At 38.3% G+C, this 20177-nt stretch overlaps 2 protein-coding genes and 1 non-coding gene across 4 annotated transcripts; all 3 read left to right on the top strand.

Moving 5' to 3' along the window:
• The first annotated feature begins 1107 nt into the window (after window positions 1–1107).
• On the top strand, window positions 1108–8668 carry LOC147511048 (Adenine nucleotide alpha hydrolases-like superfamily protein). The gene is made up of 8 exons (XM_086602884.1): window positions 1108–1404; window positions 1493–1826; window positions 1892–1978; window positions 3435–3556; window positions 6747–6825; window positions 7015–7403; window positions 7562–7739; window positions 8201–8668. Exons 1-7 carry the CDS (start codon window positions 1157–1159, stop codon window positions 7608–7610), a joined length of 1308 nt encoding a protein of 435 aa, XP_086459010.1. The 5' UTR covers window positions 1108–1156; the 3' UTR covers window positions 7611–7739; window positions 8201–8668.
• A 1003-nt stretch (window positions 8669–9671) lies between these two features.
• LOC147511049 (uncharacterized) lies at window positions 9672–11712 on the top strand. Of its 2 annotated transcripts, none has more exons than XM_086602886.1 (7): window positions 9672–10034; window positions 10099–10190; window positions 10321–10395; window positions 10566–10687; window positions 10760–10809; window positions 10898–10972; window positions 11065–11712. In XM_086602886.1, exons 1-7 carry the CDS (start codon window positions 9787–9789, stop codon window positions 11522–11524), a joined length of 1122 nt encoding a protein of 373 aa, XP_086459012.1. In that variant the 5' UTR covers window positions 9672–9786; the 3' UTR covers window positions 11525–11712. The 2 variants fall into 2 exon arrangements, with proteins under 2 accessions (XP_086459012.1, XP_086459011.1); XM_086602885.1 differs by having other exon boundaries at window positions 9675–10034; window positions 10533–10687.
• Window positions 11713–14153: 2441 nt separating this feature from the next.
• Window positions 14154–14460, top strand: LOC147511050 (signal recognition particle RNA). The gene has a single exon (XR_015219717.1).
• The last annotated feature ends 5717 nt before the right edge of the window (window positions 14461–20177 follow it).

The raw sequence follows: 20177 nt of genomic DNA on the forward strand, positions 1-20177 counted from the left end.
GGTGATTGACAAAGCAGGTTTTTTTTCTAGCTATTTGGAAGATGTCACAGTTTGACTATAAATAACTAATCAAATTTGTGAAAATAAATTCCGTTGATGAGATTGCTTCTTTGTTCGTGTCAATGACAGTTTTTCAATGGGGTTTTGGGTGATGAGATTGATTCCTTGAGAGTTTTTCTTCTTCGCGTCAATAGGGTTTTGGTTAATAGTAGTCGAAGATTTTTTTGGGTTTTTAGGATTATTAATTGAAGTCGAAGTATTTTTTTTTTTTAAATATTCAAATTCTGTGTTTGAATGATTCGTAGTTATCACGAATTGGTTTAAAAATTGGGCGTATAATTGTTTTGTTCTTATTATATGCATGTATCTCGAGACGTATGATGTATTTCGTAATAGGAACCAACTTGTAAATAATGAAAATAATGTCCTGCTTTGTAATTAATTTTGTGTCTTTACTTAAAAATATTGTTGACGGGCCTCCTGAAATCGCAGATGAGCATTTTCGCCCTATGTACAATAATAGATTTAGATATATACCATCAGCCAAGTAATAGCTCATATCATAATGATGCACATTCAGTAGTTACAAATAATAATAACTTCATCATTGACTATATTATTAAATATTGGTTAGCGGTTAAGCACATTAAAATCATTGTGAGAACCCGCCATTTCAAAAAAAACATGCCAAATTCACGTGTCACGAGAAGCAACTGCCTCCAGAATTATTGTTGGTTTATGCACATGGCAAGTGTGAGACCTTTGTCACGTGGATAAATAATTATTCCATTGCCAGTGCATGCAATCAATGTTTCCTATCATTCCAAGCCATATGTGTTTCTCAGACTCTTCAAGCAAACGCTGAATATATACAATATTTGGTTTGCACAAGTATTTATCTCAAAAAATTATAATAATTCCATCATAGAAATAGTGCATTGACTAACATGTAATCTACTAGATTAGCTGGAGACCCCATAAACAAGTATTCGTATAACAACAATTACTTTAATTTTTAGGTGAATCCCAAACTTATCCGCATAGGTAAACGGGTGCCATGGACCTGAATGGGCTTTGTTCTCGGGCTTTAAGTCCAATAGTTTGTTCCACCATCTTTCTGACATGTCTCTCAAGTCTGAATCGTAATCGCCAAAGGATGGCAGGAGCATGCGGTTCCGGGTGCTATAAAGCCGAAGAAGAAGAAGTAGAGAAGGAAATTGAAAATACAGGTCGTACATGCTACAAGTGCAAGGTGGCTAAGATTATCGAATCCACGGGCGGACTATGTGGAGAATGTTTGGATAGGTCTCTATTCGCAAAATTCAAACAAGCTGTTTCAACACAAAACTTGATTTCCCCTACTGACAATGTCTTACTCGCTTTCTCTGGCGGTCCTTGTTCAAGGTTCTTACTGTACTTTCACACTTTCTATTTCACTTTTTATTTATTTATTACTTACTTATGTTATTATCATATAATAATATTACAATAGGGTGGCACTAGAGTTTGTGCATGAGATGCAGAATAAAGCACAAAAGAATCGAGATGCAAGCAGAAATAAGTCGTATCCAGTATTTGGTGTTGGAGTTGCTTTCATCGATGAGACTGCGGTTACGTCTCTTCAATTGGATAAAGCAATTCAAGATTTGAGGATGATTGTGTCGAGTTTAGCTCCACCTAGAAAGGAACTGCATATAATGCCAATTCAAACTATACTTTCTGATGATGATGATGTTAACAGGCTAAAGGAGTTGTTACTTACAGTTACTGATGTTACTGGGAAAGAAGATCTTTTACTTCATCTCCGGATGCTATGTTTACAGAAGGTAATAGACTAGGATTAGGGAATGTTGGTTGCCTTTTATGGATGTTGTTGTTGTTTTCTGGGCAGGTTGCTTTGGAGAACAACTATAATAAATTGATACTAGGATCCTGCACATCGAGGATTGCGTGCCATGTTCTTTCAGCAACTGTGAAGGTTAGTCGTGAGAGCATCACTAGATGTTTATCTGTTACTGCAGAATATTATAGAAATATTACAAGTAATTAGATAAGGAAGTATATAACCAAGCTGGTAGATATGTTTCTGTTATATAATTGCCTGTTGAATCCCAACAAATAAATAGGCCACCAATGAATACAAAACAATTATCTTGTTACTTTTGACTAATTTTCACCAAACGACATTACTTTGGGTAAGTCTATAACACAACTCCAAGGAGAAAAGGAAATGTATATATATCCCACTTTGATAGTTATGAAAGGTTTGAAATACATGACTGGAAGAGATGTATCTCTTGATAAGGATGAACGGCAATAAAGATTACCACTAGCCGATCATGCATATCTACATAAACAAAGGGAAACACATTGCACATAGCCAACCTTTGTAGCTCAGGTTAAATTATTTTCACAAATAAATATAGTTCTCTTTTCTTTTTTCCTATTTTTTTGGACTCGTCAAGACTTGGGAGGTTGGGGGGCGAATGTCTTATGTTCGATTCCCACCTTCAGTGGGGAAAAGGGATAAAAGGTTTAGGGAATAAAGTTCTAACTATCAAAAGAAATAAAAATGTTGCAAGCAAAACTATATGCTAAGAGGATTTAAGTTGTCATGATGGTTTCGTTACATTAGGTATCAAATATCCCAAGTTTCATTACGTTACATTATCATTACACTCTATGGGGGAGGCTTCACCCCGAATTTCATTATATTAACATTACACTATGGGGGTGGCGTCACCCCGAAATTTATTAACCTACCTAACTAATGCGAACTTACAATTCAAAAAAAACATAGAAAAAAAAAATCTATCTTTAAAATTAGATCTTCTTGTTAGCTCAGAAAGATCTCTACTTTTCATTGAAAAATATGATCTTTCTGAAAACCTCCTTTAACCATATCTAATTGGATTGGATATTGTTTCAAAACTTATTTTGTGACCGGCCATAATGGATCGACAGCAAAACTCACTACTTTTTAACTAACCATAACTGGATAGTGATAAACATTTTTCGAAATATGTTTTGACTGACCCTTATTGGATCGGCTACAAAATTTTTATGCCTTAAAAATGATCAAATTTACTAACCACACTCACAATGAACAAACAATTTAATAACTAAAATATAATAATAAAAACCAAATAATTTTTGACAACTTCAGAGATCATCCTAAAACAAATAAAGAAAAAATTGTGATCCAACTTAACCTACCAACATCACCTAAAAAGTATGACACAAAGAATAACTTTATTACAGAAGTTGCGGCATAAGATTATCTTTGACTAGAATGGGAACACCTTCTAGATCAGAAGGTGATGTATTTATCAATTTGTTATAGTCAAAGATATAAGAAATTGTGCTATAAGAAATTGGTAGATATAGGGATTGTTTCACTATTATTTTCCTTATCAGTTTCTTTTTCTTACCAGGGTCAAGGTTACTCCTTACCAGCAGATATACAGTACGCTGATGCGAGATGGGAAATTCCAGTGGTACTTCCACTTCGTGATTGTGTTTCACAAGAGCTCAACATGCTCTGCCGCCTCAATAGGTTCGTCATCATACCTTCCTATTTTCACTCTATTTTTCTCCTGTAGAAATATTTATCGGAGATATTGTTGTTTACTTTGGTAGCTTATAACAACTTCTGAATAAATAGAAAATTTCTATTTTTTGATATTATTGTCAGTACCTTTTTGCTATGAAGGTTGATTGAAATTCAATCTGTTATATACTTATATTTGTGGGAAGTCCGACACAGTGTAGGTTATTGCCCCCTTTTCTAATTGGTAAGATCATATATGCTTAACTAGTGGGGAAAGTACAAGTATAATATAAAGGTGGCAGACAGTGAGGGAGATCCTCATAGCACCTTAGAATGGTACAAAAAATAATAAAAAGGCTTTCCATACTCAGAGAGGACAATACCCCGTAAGGCTTTCACATCCATACATACATCTGCAATTCTGCAGTCAAAGTTCCTTGTTGGCAATTTGCAAAGATCACCGCATTCAGAGTTTTCCAAGTAGCCCAAGTCACAGCGCATGATAGCCTGGTAGGAGTACCCATAGCAGAGTACTTTAACTGCAAGGGAATCGTCTGATTGAGCTACCTGCCTACCAAGTATATCATCGACCCCATTTACCGCTGGTAAAGCAATCTGAGGAGAGCGAGGATCAAGGAGGATTGAAGAGGTAGTTTGGATTGGACGGTGAGGGGTAATAGGGTAATAGGGTATTGGTACTGTTAATTTGGGTGGGGTATTTTTTTGGTGGGGAAGGGAGATTTCTGTATTTTTCTGTTGTAGTCTCTATTCCTTTTTGTTTAGCTTTGAGGGGTGGGGTGCTCTTCCCAGGTTCGATGATTGTATTAGGGGTTTCGGGTAGGAGTTATGGGTTTCTTGATCTTGTTTAATTAGCTATTGGCTAACTAATCAAGTCTTAATGTAGTCTTTTTTGGTTATTTGGATGATTTAACTTTTATGGAGAAAAGATAAAATAAATTAGGGAATAGTTCCACATTGAGTGTTCCATTGGAGTGCTATGTGAATGCTACATTTTAATCCAGTTACAATCTCTCAAATGTCTTTCCAGTTGACTTCTGTAGATGGACACCACCAGCTTTACTAAAGTACTTTTCTATTAAAATTAAAACTTATGATTTCGAAAGATAACTTTGTAATCCTATCTAAATCCAAGAGCTCTATTTTGAACAAGATAGACGGATCAGATCTAGACTGGTATATCTCGGTATGCAATAAATTTTATAAATTAGTCTGCAATTTACGATTCTTAGGATCAGAATGTTGTGTGTAATAAGCGGCTAAGGGGTGTGAACATACTTTTGATGTCTTAGCTACCATGCAAATAGCTATTCATACCCCTTTCTTAGATTTTTACTGCCCCATTGTCCGTCTTCATCAATGAAATTTCATTTTATTGATAGCAAATAAAATACAAAATCAGCCTTGGATCCTGGGTCAAACACCAGATTCGTTCAGGTTTTCACATGATTTCTTATGGGAGCTGTCTCGAAAATAACACTACTTTCTAACATCTAAAATAATAATTCGCCTATGCTATAGTATCATAATTTGTAGGACGACTGCTTCCTGGGTTTAATTCATATATACGTGTTAGTTTAACTTGATGCGTCAGCGAACATAACAGATATAGAAAATTTAACTTGACAGAATGGGAAAATTGCAGAAACTAGCGTGTTAAACTGTATAGAAAATGTTTGTGAAAAGTGAAGATAAATTAGGTTTGTATTGGGTGGTTGTGCATATGGTACTCATGCCTCTCCAAAATGGTATACGACTCTCAATGTGGTCTTGTCTCTTGAAAGGTGTATGTGATTGTCCATGAAGTCATGACATTGTTAAACATAGTCCAATATAAATGTTCACTTTAGAAAGCCATCATTTCTATTGTAATGTAACGTAATCAGAGCACTGGGTTCATTCGGTCTACTCCCAAAGAAGTTCCAGCATCACCTTTTGCTTAATATTTTGGGGAGGAAAAAGAGAGCCTTTGGAAGAAAGTTATAGTGTCTAGGTTCGGGGAGCGGGGTTTGGGTTGGGAGAGTGGCCCTATTACCATACACCATACCCTATGGGTGTGGCGTGTGGAAATGTATTCAAAAAGTAAAGAAGGTTTTTCACAAGAATATTAGATAAGTTTTGGGAAGTGGAGAAAGTATTCGTTTTTGGGAGGAGAATGTTTGGTTGGAGGAGAGACCTTTGCTACGGGTGTGCCCTAGATTGTATACCTTATCTGACTTTAAAAATAAGCCGGTTCGGCCGTTCATCAGGGTAGATAATGGTTATGTTGCTTAGAACCTTGGGATTTATGATGCTCTCTTTGATAGGGATATAGCAAGTGCAACTGCACTCACAATGAGGTTAAACTTTATTCCTTCTGTGAGAAAAAAGATAAAAACTTTGGCATATTGACAAGAACAGGTTTTTTTTGTAGATTCTTTTACTTTAAACTTCATACCATTGTTCCTCATCGGGGTCTGGAAGTCCTTCGTAGTTTCCCGAGTTAGAGTATTTGGTTCCAAAGTTCCCTTGAAAGTTGCTTTTTTTGTTTGGTGTGCGTTCGTTGTTAGGTATGATCTTGACTATAGGCAACCTCGAAAAAAGACAGCAAAGAGGTGATTGTCAATTTTTGTCCCTTGTGTTTGAGAGATGGGGAGTCTGTAAATCATATTCTCTTGTTGTGTCCTTTCTCTTGGAGAATCTGGTGTTCTTTTTTGTTCGAGTCCGGTGTCTCTTGGGTGTGTCCTAGTTCGGTGAAGTAGGTTTTAGCCTCATGGAATTTGAGGGTCAATTCTCAGAAGGGATGCTGTATTTGGAGCATGCTTCCTTTTGCAATCCTATGGGGTATATAGTTGGAAAGGAATAATAGACATTTTGAAGCTACTACGATGTCTATGGGGAAGGTGGTTTTGGCCATCTAAGCGCGATTTTTTTCTGGTTGAAAGTGCACGACGCGTTTCGAGACATCCCTTTCGAGGCTTTCGTGTGCAGATGAGAGTCCATTACGAGATGTTGATAGGATTTTTCTATGTTTTTTTTCTTATTTGTTTACTTTGTAGCTTGTACTATAGGATATCTCATCATTTTTCTTTTCGATATAATATCTGGGGTCTGCTCTGAGTAGGATGGAGCTATTAGATTAAATTAGTAAGAAATTATAGAAGAGGTGCATACTAATTTGTAGTTCACTTTTGAGCAGTTTGAAGACCTTGGATTCGTTTGATTCTCCTCGTTCTGGTATTAATGAATTGGTGTCAACATTCATAACTCTCTTGATGGTACAACATTTTGTTTATATCTTAATTTTCTTTTCCTTCTTGCCAACACTGTTATTACTTATCCATTCTGGTGTCAAAATACACCAAACTCTTTCATTCTTTCCTTTTGTCTGCATTTATGATTTGCGCTCTTCACCATCTCTTTTCTTCCATTTCACCTCACTCCATGACCAAACTCTCTTATTTCAGGAAGAAAATCCTGCCCGTGAACGCACAATAGTCAGAACTGCAGAAAAACTTGTTCCATTTCAATTTAATAGGATAAATGAATCCCTAGATTCTGGCGATCGACGACGTCGCAGGAAGGTGAATCTTAAATCATATGAGTCCATATCTTCAGAGTTTCTATGTCCAATCTGCTGCAGCCCAGTCAATAATTTGGACCTGGAATATTTGAAAAGCAAGCTTGAGAGTTGTGCAACAAGTCCTACTGTATTTGGGGAAAGCTGCTGTCCAAGTTGTCAGTTCCAGATACTGCCAAAGGAGTCGTCATCCATGGAACATTTCTATTCGCTTGTACCCCAACAAATGATCACTCGAGTCAAAGATTCCGTTGGTGGTGACCAGGCTTGGCTAAGGTGATAGTTTGTCATATGAGTAATTACTAGTTTATGGTTCTCCTTGCATACTTTCCTATACTAGATGAATCATTTAATTCGTGAATTTGTTTTTATTTCCCTTCAGGGAACAAATTGAGGACTGCTTAATTCGTGAATTTGTTTTTATTTCCCTTCAGGGAACAAATTGAGGACTGCTTGCTTTCAGATGGTGAGGATGAAGTTTGAACTTTTTGTCTGCATGAAAACAGTTGCCTTCCTCTTTGGCATTCTTCTTTCTCTTCATCTTCTATTTCTTCAATAGCAAGTCAGAGTTTCGGACTTCTAGTCATTGGTGGTCTAGCTTTCTTGTGATAGGTAAGTCCTCAATTTTTTACTTTTCCATAGTAAACTACCTCAACGGACTCCATTGTATATTTAAGAAGCAGAACTTACTATTGATGTCAGTCCTTAAATTTCACCTGTACAAAACAGCAATGTTCTTCTCTGGTTGCTTGAGATTTACCTGATTTCAATCTTGGCACTTTTCGTGCTGGACTTTTTAAGAAGCAAGCAGAGGATTTTAACTTAAGTCTATTGTCATTTGTCAACTCAAAGACTATATGTTGCATCATAATTCTTCACAAGAAACGTCAGTTGAGAACTTTCTATTGTCGGTTATTTTCTATGCCTGGTAACACCACACAACCACAGTTCTAATGGAGGACTGTCATATCATATAGTGTTCACCCTCAATTCCATACTTGAATGTGGGTAGTATACTATCACTTGATTGGTTGAGTTGTTTCATAAATGTTTACACGTCTCTTTGGTATTAGGTGTAAATCAAATCTCTGGGTTGGAGTTGGAGAGTGGAATCCTTCCCTGAGGACGCAGAGAGACTGAATTTTTTTTGGGCCGAGTCATGTGGATGGCAAAAGAGTATCATACTCCCTTCATTTTAACTAGTGTTACTGAGATTTGGAGACAAGACCTTCTGCTAACGGCTAGTGTTGAGACAGTTATATAGTTCAAGAATATAGTAAAAAAATTCCTCTGACCAATTTCAAGCTAAATTTTGCAAAGTCCACTTGTGTAATCTGGCATCAGCAAGAAGCAGAAGAGGGGTTGGGGCATAACTGTACGATTTGGAGCACTATAATTTGGAAAATACCGACAAAACATTTCGATGTTTTATTTAGTGTGTGTGATAATATTCTTTTTTTGTGAATTTGTGTTGGGTTTTAGTTTTGTACTCTGGCAAATCTGTCTTGTGCTATGTTACAAATAAATTGGTTTTAACAGTATCTCTTTTGTACGATGATCGACATCTAATTGTTTAAATGCACTGTCAGAGAAGAAAGAAAATAAAAGTTCTTGGTTGTGGTTTAGTGGAACAAAAGGGTTGATAAAAATAGCAAACTACGGGTGCAGACAAGCAGGAAAGGAATGTGTCTTTGTTCTTTTGGTAGGTGGTCAAGATACCAATGTCTCATCAAGAATTCCGGTCACTACTCACTAGTCCAGTACACAGTACGACAGAACGTTCCACTTGATTTTGCATCCGTTGCATGTTTGCATGCCTGTAGTAAATCAGCTTTTTACAGTATAATGGCCACACTATGAGTCCTGAGCCAAACTCTCATCAAATATAAAATGACACCGTCAGTGTCATAACTTGGTAGCCTGTAGCTTTCATGCGTAGCTATAAGCATTACACACGATTGTGGCTGGCAAAGTAGATCTCACGACTAATTTTCTCAGCGTTTATGGTATGTGATTGTATTGCATCTGATTGCATTGCATCCAACTTATTTGTGTTTGGTAAATCCAAAGCAAAAGGATGTAAAGTCGGTTACATTATCTCACTATTTTTTTTCACATCTTATAAAAGTTGGTTATATTATCCCACTATTTTTTTTCACATCTTAAATAAGAGAGCACCTCTATTGTGCTTGCATCTATTTACACAACTTTTTTAACTGCAAGTGGATGTCATGGAAACTACTTGTATAGTGCATATAATTGCAACTTGTTGCATCAAGGGCCTATTTGCATTTTGCTATCAAACACTGTTTTGTGGGTGGTTACATGGAATTAGGTGCAATTGCATGTAAATAAATCGAACCAAACATAACATATAGTGCAACTACTTGTAGCATGGGATGTCAGGGTCAGAATCAAAACGGCTAAATCCACAAATAGAGTAATGCCCCATGTCCATTTGTCCATGCATTCAAGGCCCACGGGCCCCCTCTTTTTTTACTTTGTATTATGGTCCCTGGATCAGCCGAGCAAAAACCACCTTGCAAAGTTCCCAAAACTGTAGCCGTTAGTTAACCTTTATTCAAAAATTTCCGACCGTTGGACAAATCTCTTTGCCTCTCTTTCCAATTTAAAAAAAAAAAAAAACCAAGAACTGATCATGGTGAAAGAAGAAGAAAACAAGACACCTAAAAACACCAAAAACCCCACAAAACCATCTCTCCCAGACGAAAATGGGGACACCATGTTCTCTCCAAGGTTCAAATCAGTCGCTGCAATGGCTGGTTGGGATGAAGAAGCACTTTTACTCGCAACTCTTGTTGTTGAAGATACACCAGATAGAGAACCAAAACATAAGAAGCGGATTAATACTCAGTTTAAAAGCCCCCCACAAATTAGTTCAACAAGGTAAACTTTTTAATTTCCTTTTTTGTTTCAAGATTATTTGGTGTTAATATCTTGTTTTTCTTAGAAGAACAAGGGTTCAAATCCGGAATAGTAGTGCTGCTTCAGTTCCAATTGTTGTTCTTGATCTTGATGATGACAAGGTTGTTGCAGACGAAGGTACTTTTTCCTTTTCCAATTTATTTACATGGTCTAATTGATTCTAATCTTTATTATATTCTTTGGGTTAGTGGACAATGGTTTTTGCCGGAATTGATATTAATTCATGTAGTTTACTTTTTTATAATAGAAACTGAAGAGAAGAAGAATGGAACCAACACAAATGATATTAAAGAACAAGTGGTTAAAACAAGCAGAGAAGAAGGTACATTTCACTTAGTTGTAAATACTTGTTTTGTCGAAAAAATTTCTTTGTACATTGAGATTGTGTCTTGTGAAATGGTTAAGTAGATATGGGGTTGTTGTCGAAATTGATTTTATGACTGTGTAATTAATCTGCAGATTGTAACACTAAGAGGATTGAGTGTAATACAGATGGAATCAAAGAAAGTGTGGTGGAAGGAGGTGGAGATTTGAATGGGCAAAATTCATCCATTTCTTTAAAGGGTTCAGCGCTTCCATGTATGAATCGGCTAAGGGAAGAGCTTTCTTGCGCGGTATGGCGTCAATCTTAGTTTAGTAGTAGTCTACCTTGCTTTGGTTTCAACTCAATGTTGTTGCTGTTGTAGATTTGCTTGGATATATGTTTCGAACCAAGTACTACTTCTTGTGGACACAGGTACTAATCATTCTCAATTTTATCTTACTGGTCTTCAAAATTTGTATGTGTTAATTTATGCATCTAAATGAATGTTTACGCCTTGCAGCTTTTGTAAGAAATGCTTGAAATCAGCCGCAGATAAATGCGGAAAGAAATGCCCCAAGTGTAGGCAGCTAATTAGGTATGCAATTGTAAAAAGGTATTTTTGTTTTCTGGATTATTGCTTTGGTTTCTATTGTAACAGAGTATATTAACCATATGTGGAATTAGCAGCAATGGGAGATCTTGCACTGTGAACACAGTTCTTTGGAACACAATTCAGCTTCTCTTTCCTCAAGAGGTTGAATCAAGGAAGGCAGCTGAAGCCACAAAAGGTTCTGAGCTTGCTTGCCGAAACCCTGAAAAGGAAATTATTGACAGAAGAAACCAAAGTACCCGTGTTACCGCTATAACAAGCAGAGATGTCACTAGTGGACGGAGAAGAAGAGGCGTATCTAGTCAAGATGAGGATGCCGTGTTGGCTTTAAGGTTGCAGAGGGAAGAGTATCTGCAGGTTGCTAGGGGAAGTCAAGAACAAGGGAGAGGGTCATTTGTATCTGCAGGAGAAATTCTAGGGAGAGCGTCCTTCTCATCTGTCCAAGAAAATCTAGGGAGAGCATCTTTTTCATCTGCCAGGGAAAATCTTAGAGCAATGGCATCAAGAGCTGTTAACCTTCGTGTCCGACGTGGGTAGTTTGGTCCTTACTTTTTATATTGCTAGCTATAAATTGTTGCCATTCTTTTCCATTTGTTGTTTGAGTCTTAAATTATGTATGTATGTTTTTTTAATAAAAGACTGTATCTGTTGTTCCCTTTGCATGTACTCCCTCCAGAATCCTGTGATATAAAATATATGGTTTTAAGAAACAAGTTCTTTGCCAACTCAGTGTTCAGAACCAGGAAGTTGTATTTAGGCTGTTTTTATGCATTATCTTCATATGCATTAGGATAATATCCTAGTTGATGTGGGTAGCATACTCACTCCACATACGTTTTGGACAAGTCTAGCTTGTTTGCATATAATTTGTATTTAGGTTGTGACTTATTAAGCTTGTTGAATTTGGAATCCTCTTTATTCATTTGTTTTAATTTCTTTATAGTATTGAGTCAGATAAGCATTGCCTCCTCTGGTCTTCATCACCTTAAATAGTTCCATACACTTTATCCGTAGCTCATTCGAGTTTGTTCTTTTCAAAACTTCCACAAGTTCGGAAGACAGTAAAAGCTCGTACCTTGGTATGGTGAGTCCAATGCATTCTGAAGCTCTTACCTTGTACACTTCTGACTTCTTGTAACTCATGCATTGCTTCACTGCTCCACATGAAGCAAAGACCTGTCACTTGAAGATAGTGGTTTCCTTCCATTGAATTTATTGAACCAGTTGTGGTTATGAATTTACTGAATCAATTGCATTCAAAAGCTCTTACCTTGTAGACTTCTTGTAACTCATGCATTGCTTCACCTGCTCCACATGAAGCACAGACCTGTCGCTTGAAAATAGTGGTTTCCTTCAATTGAATTTATTGAACCAATTGCGGTCAGGAATCTTTGGGTACGTTCATCCTTGTGTTGGACAAAGACTTGTATTGTAACAATGGAGTCAAGTACTCGGTTTATTGTTCAATTTTTATGTATGTACTTACACAGCATCAAACCTCATGGCTAAAGATAATAACACTGCTTGGAGAGCCTTTAGCTTCATATATATGCAGGTTCTCGGTAAGGGTGGAATTTGAGCCGAGGGCTCAGAGCTCGGCTCGAGTTCAAATTAAAGCTCATGTAACAAATGAGCTTGATGAAGCTCGGCTCGTTTAGCTCAAATAACATATTTATAGTGTAAAATAGCCGTGCAGCTCGGGCTCGGCTTGGGCTTGGCTCGTTTAAGCTCGGCTCGAGCTCGCTCGTTAAATATATGAGCCAAGCTTGAGCTAAATTTAAAGCTCATGTAATTAGCGAGCCGAGCTTGAGCATGGTAAAGCTCGGCTTGTTTAGCTCGAATTCCACCCTTAGTTCTCGTTCTGAGAAAACTTGCATATCCTGCTTGTAATTAAAACAAAGCAATTTAATGCAGTTGGATACACATTAGGATGTAATATTGGCATATAGCGAATTGGTAGGTGCTAGTTGTTACTTGTTACAGAAGCTACTGATTAGCTAATTACTGTTAGAAATCAATGAGTTTCCTGAAGAAAGGATCTTGCTTCCCAGTTTCTGATCGATGATTTGAACTCATGTCACCACATATGAAGAATCATATGCTTCCATTGCCCCTGGGTTAAATGCGTTAAACTTTATGCAGTTCAAAATTTAGTGACCCTGTCTGATAATGATCGTAGTGGTCTCATTGTTTAAGTGTCATGAAGTTGCCATTTGAGCAAGACAATTTGCTTGGAACATCTTAGCCATCAAATTTGGCGTTTGCCAAAGGTTATGTTCTTTCTTGTCATAAAATTTGGTTGTAACAACACTAAGTCAAGGAATAAATATCAATTAATTGGTTGTGAAATAGGTTGGAATGGTCCCATTAATTAATTTCATATGCTTGACGAGATGATTTGTAAATCATTTCGTGTATGATCGTTTTCTCCTTGCTCTCAGCTACCACAGGAGGTGTGTGTTGAAATCATAGAAAGAACTCACACATGCAATGGTGAACATAGAAAGCACTCAACGTGCTAATGACCCCTCAAGGGCTTTTATCTTTTGCATTATAGCGAAGAAGAAATTGTCCAGTTTTTGCTGCCTGTCCTTAAAAACATGTGGTCACCACAGCAACCATTGATTGTGGTACAATCAAATTTCTGACTCCTTGGTAGGATTAAGTTGGCACCTATCAACTCAACGGACTCTTAGATTACAAACTATGAGTTGGCACCATACATACTTTGTCTTTCCAATAGAAATTCAAAGAGCATTCATAGTATTAGCAGAGCAGATTGATGTTTCTTACGATTTCTCATATTGCGCAGACCTATAAGAAACTTTATGGACACACAACGCACAGAGAATAGAGAAGGAAACTAAAAGAGAAGCCTAAGAGATAAACTAAAAATCAATCGTTTATTCTTTTCAACAGTCTCTTGACTTCATTCAATACTTAGGTGCATATCATTTCGTAACCTTTTTCCCAGATCAAGCTTCCGCTAGTGCTTAGAAACGAAAAACCAATCTTTTAAGCATACCATTTGCTAGCTTTGATTCGGTAGATGGAGGTGCTTTTGTTATTCAAGATTTCAAGATAGTTGTAAAAGAGGTTTTGTCCCACATTGCGCAAGGAGAACACAATTTGTAGAGTAATAAAGGCCGCTCAGCTTCCATCTATTGCCGAGCCAGGTAGCGTGGGCTTGTAACTCGAGTGAGGGCATCAAGGTGATTGAACATGAGCCCTACGGCTCCTGGTCGGGCCTGTGGTAGCTACATACTGATTTGCCCGTTCCAAGTTAAGAGTTGGTCTTTGTGGGTTTGGCGAAGGCCTGGTCCACGTGGTTCCTAGAGTGGAGGGTACTGCGTCAGTCTGGTTTCACAGAGCAGCGAAAACCTCCCGCTCTCGACAGTGGAAGGATAACGAGTCGGTTGCTCCACAGGTCCAGTTTGGCCAGAAGTGTAGGCTTCTATTGAACAATCACCTTTTTTCTCTTTAGCACTTTCTTCAGTATGGATTCATAAACTCATGAAATGTGGCACACTGTCGAGGATGAGTTGAAGCATGATAGGGTGCAAACAAATGGCATATGGATGCACATAGTGGAGCAAGGAGAAGGGCCTTTATACATGGTTTTCCAGAATTTTGGTTCTCTTGGCGTCACCAGATTCCTTGCTTGGCCAAAAATGGCTACCATGTTTGCACCGGACATGAGAGGATATGGTGATACACACTCTCCACTTGATCCCGCTTCATATACAGTTTTTCATCTTGTTGGTGATCTCATCGGCCTTCTTAACCATTTTGGTGAACAAGGTGATACACACTCTCCACTTGATCCCGCTTCATATACAGTTTTTCATCTTGTTGGTGATCTCATCAGCCTTCTTAACCATTTTGGTGAACAACAGGTACTCCTGCAGCCTGCTTGCTTCCGCCTTAGTCCTTATCGAGTTTTTTTTTTCCTTTCACCAAAATTGTTTTTATTGATGTTGGATACCCGAAAGAAATATTTTTCAATAAAAGAAAATCCAATAGCGTCTGCCAAGACGCACAGGAGGTCTTTGCGCCTCTTGGAAGCCCTTTGGTTATTGAGGACTCGGGACTGCCAGTTTCAAAGACAAGTAGCCAGTTCCAGCACCCCAGATTTAAAGTTCCAACCTAGTCGCCCGTCTAGAAATTGTGTTTGCCTAACAAGATATTATGGGAAATTCAAACTTTTTCTGGTTTATGCTACGTTTTAATTGGGACATTTTGAAAATCTAACAATTTGTTTTACAGGCTTTTGTAGTTGGGCATGACTGGGGTGCCGAAGTTGCTTGGCATCTTAGTCTCCTTAGGCCTGATAGGGTTCGAGCACTTGTTACTTTAGGCGTTCCATTGTGGCCCCGATCACCCACCTCTAAGCCTATCGAGTCACTTACAAAAGCGCTGGGCGAGGGTTTGTATCTGTCACAATTTCAGGTAAGAGCTGTTATCCACATCTACTAGACAACTCTGGAACTTTCGACCATTGAGCTTGGGGTATATGATTAGAACATCTTTAGCAGTGATATCAACCTAGCATCAAATACCAAATTTTCAAGAATTTGGTGTTTTTTCAACTTCAGGAGAACTATATGTTGATGAAAACACTAAAAAAACACCAAATCGACCAATATTTAGTTCCAGGTTTAGTGCTGTATCAAATCACTCACGTGGTTTTGCCAAAACCGCGCAGTTTTTCCAACACCGCGTGGGCTTGGGCTGCTAAATGGGCTTCTATGGCGCGGTTTTGGCAAAACCGTGTGGGCTTGGGCTTCAATGGGTGCAGTTTTGCCAAAACCGCGTGCGTTTTTTCTGAAAATTAGAACTGTGGTGCATAGAACTTGAAAAATTATGAGTTGTACATAGAAGTTAAGAAATTAACAATTGTACAATTGAAGAAATTAAGAATTGTAATTCAAAATCGAAAAAATTAAAAAAATTAAAAACCTATGATTATGATTATGCAGTCTAAAATCTATGATTATGATATAATCATATAATATCTAAAATAATCCAAAACCTATCATATTACATCAAATTTATTTAGCTCTCTTCTTACTCCCCTTACCACTCGATCCCTCTCCTCTCTCTATTTGGACGTTCCGAAGCTGCTCTTCTAAGTTCCTAATCTGAGACTGATGATCTTCTCTGTCTGCACGGAGGTTAACTACTTCAGCCTGAACTTCCTCATATCCCTGATGTTGTTGCGTGTACACTTGTTGCATATCCTCATACACTTTCCGAGTCTCGTCATACGCACGCTGGGATTGCTGATATGTCTGAGAATATGCCTCCTCTCTTTCTTGGCTATAATGATACAGGGCAGTCCTCATCCCATCAAACATAAGAACCTGGTTCTCATATCTATCCCGAACCTCAGCCTAAAAATCCAAGAAAATACAGTGTGAGTACATATTATATATATAATGAAGAAGATAAATAAAACAATTAAACTCACCATGGTATACTGATTAATATGCGGCTCTAACTCAGAGAAACGAGTATGAGGCACCTCAGGAATGGAAATATAAGTAGGCTCCCCATCAGGTCTACACACGGCAAACATCTGAGGATTACTTGCGGAACCACGAGCCGGGCCGATATGCATTCGAGAGGTTGTGGGTTGTAAACGGTACGTGGGCGGATGAGGAATACGTAGCTCACGCCTCATCCCTTCCAGCCCACAAACTTCGAAGTTGCTAGCCCGACCAACAGGAGGCAACAACGGACCCATGGAGACACGGTTCCACCATCTATAATACTGATCAGCAGTCTGCTCAACAACAAAAGAAGACGCATCTGGCCAAGGACCACCACTGGCATGAACTTGAATTCTACCCCACAACTTTGCATCACTAACATCTGGCATAGGAGCACATGGAACTCCATAACGTCTAGTCATCTGCCTCCAACATCTGTCGCCACAGTACCAAACCTGACAGTCACGTGCGGCAAAAACAACTCTGTGACGTGACAACACACAAGCATGATGTACAACTGGATCGTCAAAGGCAGTAGACAAACGCCAATGTCTCCACTTAATAGATGACAATGATCTAATATCAATCTGAGCACGAGCCATACAGATATTATTCCTAATCTGCCCTCTGTTACAAGTCAAGTGAGGCCCTGACCAACTAGCAAATCTAGGGCGAGTATCAGCAATCATGTCTATGTTAGGACAAAGACATCAAAATTACTCATAAAACCAAATCTCTAAAAGTCCCGTGAATCCTGCAATCTGAGGACTTCTACTTCCGAATGTCTGTGAAGCTTTATCTAACGCCGATATCAATGTGGCATATACTGAGCTACTCAGGTCATAATCTCTCATAGTATGCAAATCAGATACATAAGCATAATATCTCAGTCGTACCGTAGAATGACCATTGGGAAACAAAACATGCCCAATAAAAAATATCAAATAAGCCCTAACATACTGATTAGCACCCTCACTACCCGGTAGAACAGTCAAAGCTAACTCCGCTCGTGTATCAGGATGCAAGTGGGGTTCCATATATGCAGTCTTAATATGAGATAGCTTAATCCCAGAAGAATCATAAACATCCGCACCCAAACGAGGAAAACTCATAAGCATAATATCCATATTCTCATAATTTGTATGAAAAGGTATCGGTTGGCCTATACCGATACTCAACCCATAAATCATACTGAAGTCTAGTGGTGTGAACCCTAACTCCGCACAAGGAAAATGAAATGTATAAGTTCTACTCCACCATCTTTCTACTAAAGCTATGACCATTGCCCAATCAGCCTTCTCATAATCTGTATCAATCAAAATACCCAAAGGTGTATACAAAATACTATCTCTAATACGTACAAACTCATCCAAACTCCTAATAACCTTCCACCACTCTCTAACACCAAGTAAAGCCGATCTAACTCGGTAGTCAACAACATGCTGATATTATAAAAAAAAATAATGCGTATAAGATAAATAATTAATTGGTCCAACTCAACTAATTAATATTCAAAATATTTAATCAAAACTAATTAATTACCTGAGTATTAGCCACTGCACTCAACACGTGTTTTGTATCACGTGTAGAAGACACAACTTCCATATAAAGTGTTTCTCCAGGTGCAAATTGCCAATCGAAGTCGTTCATCTGATACTCCAGTACATAGGGATGTCTATCAGCCGGCGCGACATCCTCGGGTTCTTCTTCCCCACTGTCTTCTCCCCCACCGTATTCTACTTCCTCAGGTTCTTCTCCCTTATCGCCAATGTCGATGCGGTAATCGCCAATCATCATCACCGAAAGGTTCAAAAGGATCCATATCAAATTTTAAGAGTTTAGGTAGGTTTTTGTTTTTTTTTTAAACTAAGAAGAGGGTTTTATAATTGTGAGAAAAGGTGAAAGTGACTGAACCGCGCGGCTTTAGAGCTGTATATATAGAAGTAGCACGCGGCGTTCTGAACACCGCGCGGTTTTGCCAAAACCACGTGGGTTTGGGCCTGTCAGTTGGGCTTTAGTGGCGCGGTGGGCTATATGGCGCGGTTTTGGCAAAATCGCGTAGTTGCTTGGTGTTTTTTTTATGTTGCTCCTAAAGTTGCTTGGTGTTTTTTTGGTTCAAAATTTTGGTGTTTTTTTGTTGCTCTGCTAACGATGCTTTTATGTCCAGCATTTGCTATGGATTTACAAGTTCAACCTAATAACAAGTGGTGTTGAATAGGAACCTGGGAGAGCAGAGAAGGTTTTTGCTCGTTATGAATATTTGACAGTGATGAAGAAGTTCTTGCTGTACAACAAGGAAGATTTTTTAATTGCTCCTCCTGGTATGGAGATTATCGACTCTCTTGAGACTCCATCGACATTACCTCCCTGGATCACTGAGGACGAACTTCAAGTTTACGCCTATAAATTTGAAGACTCAGGATTTGTGGGTGCCTTCAACTACTACCGAGCAATGGATTTGTAAGCACAGTGTTATTTATGCTAGGAGATACTTACGGTGGTTAGCTTGTTAGGTTAAAGGGATTGAGTGTGTAGTAGAAGAAGGATGGAGGCACAAAAAGAAGGTGGGTTTAGAGTATATCTTACTCTAACCTACAATACATATATTTACACTAGAGATGGAATAACCAAAATAGCAACAAACTAAATAAGGTACGGTCTCACACTTATAGAATGTGTGAGACCGACACTACATACTTCAACACCCCCTTTCAAGCTGGAGCATAGATATCTCTCATGCCTAGCTTGTTACCAATATAACTCAGAACTGGACGAATCACTGGTTTGGTGAAGATATTAGCTAACTGATCTCGAGAAGCCACATAAGGAGTACTTATCTCCTTTGTTTCAACATTATGCCTGACATAATGACAATCTACCTCTATGTGCTTAGTTCTCTCATGAAATACTGGATTAGAAGTGATATGAATGGCTGTCTGATTATCACAATGAAGAGGGATCGGTAGCTGTACCTCGAAACCTAACTCATGTAGTAGATTACGAATCCACATTAACTCACCAGTCCCTTGAGCCATAGCTCTATACTCAGCGTCTGCACTAGACTTTGACACAACTGTTTGCTTTTTACTCTTCCATGTCACCAAATTTCCACAAAGGAAAGTACAATACTCAGTGGTGGATCGTCTATCTGAAACTGATCCTACATAATCAGCATCTGAATATCCAACAACATCAAAATTTCCATTAGAACGATAGGCCAATCCACGACCAGGAGAACCTTTCTAATACCTCAGAATACGAATAACTGCCTGGTAGTGAGGAATCTGTGGTGCATGCATATACTGAGATACTACACTAACTGCAAATTAAGGAGATATCGGGGCGAGTAATAGTAGCATAGATCAGCTTTCCCACCAATCTACGGTATCCCTCAATATCGACATACATCTCTCCAACATCCGACTGGAGTTTGTCGTTCGAATCCATAGGAGTCTCTACTAGGCCAGCTCCTAAATTACCTGTCTCACTGAGCAGGTCTAATACATACTTTCTCTGTGAGAGATGAATTTCACCAAAGAACCTGGTAACTTCAATGCCTAAGAAATACTTCAGGTCTCCTAGATCTTTAGTCTGGAACTGTCTTGAGAGATTGACTTTAAGTTGATCAATACCCTGTTTGTCAGACCCTGTGACAATGATATCATCAACATACACAACTTAGACAATAATCCCTTGCT

This window comes from Coptis chinensis, chromosome 3 (assembly GCF_015680905.1).
Source record: "Coptis chinensis isolate HL-2020 chromosome 3, ASM1568090v1, whole genome shotgun sequence".
NCBI classification, from domain to species: Eukaryota; Viridiplantae; Streptophyta; class Magnoliopsida; order Ranunculales; family Ranunculaceae; genus Coptis; species Coptis chinensis.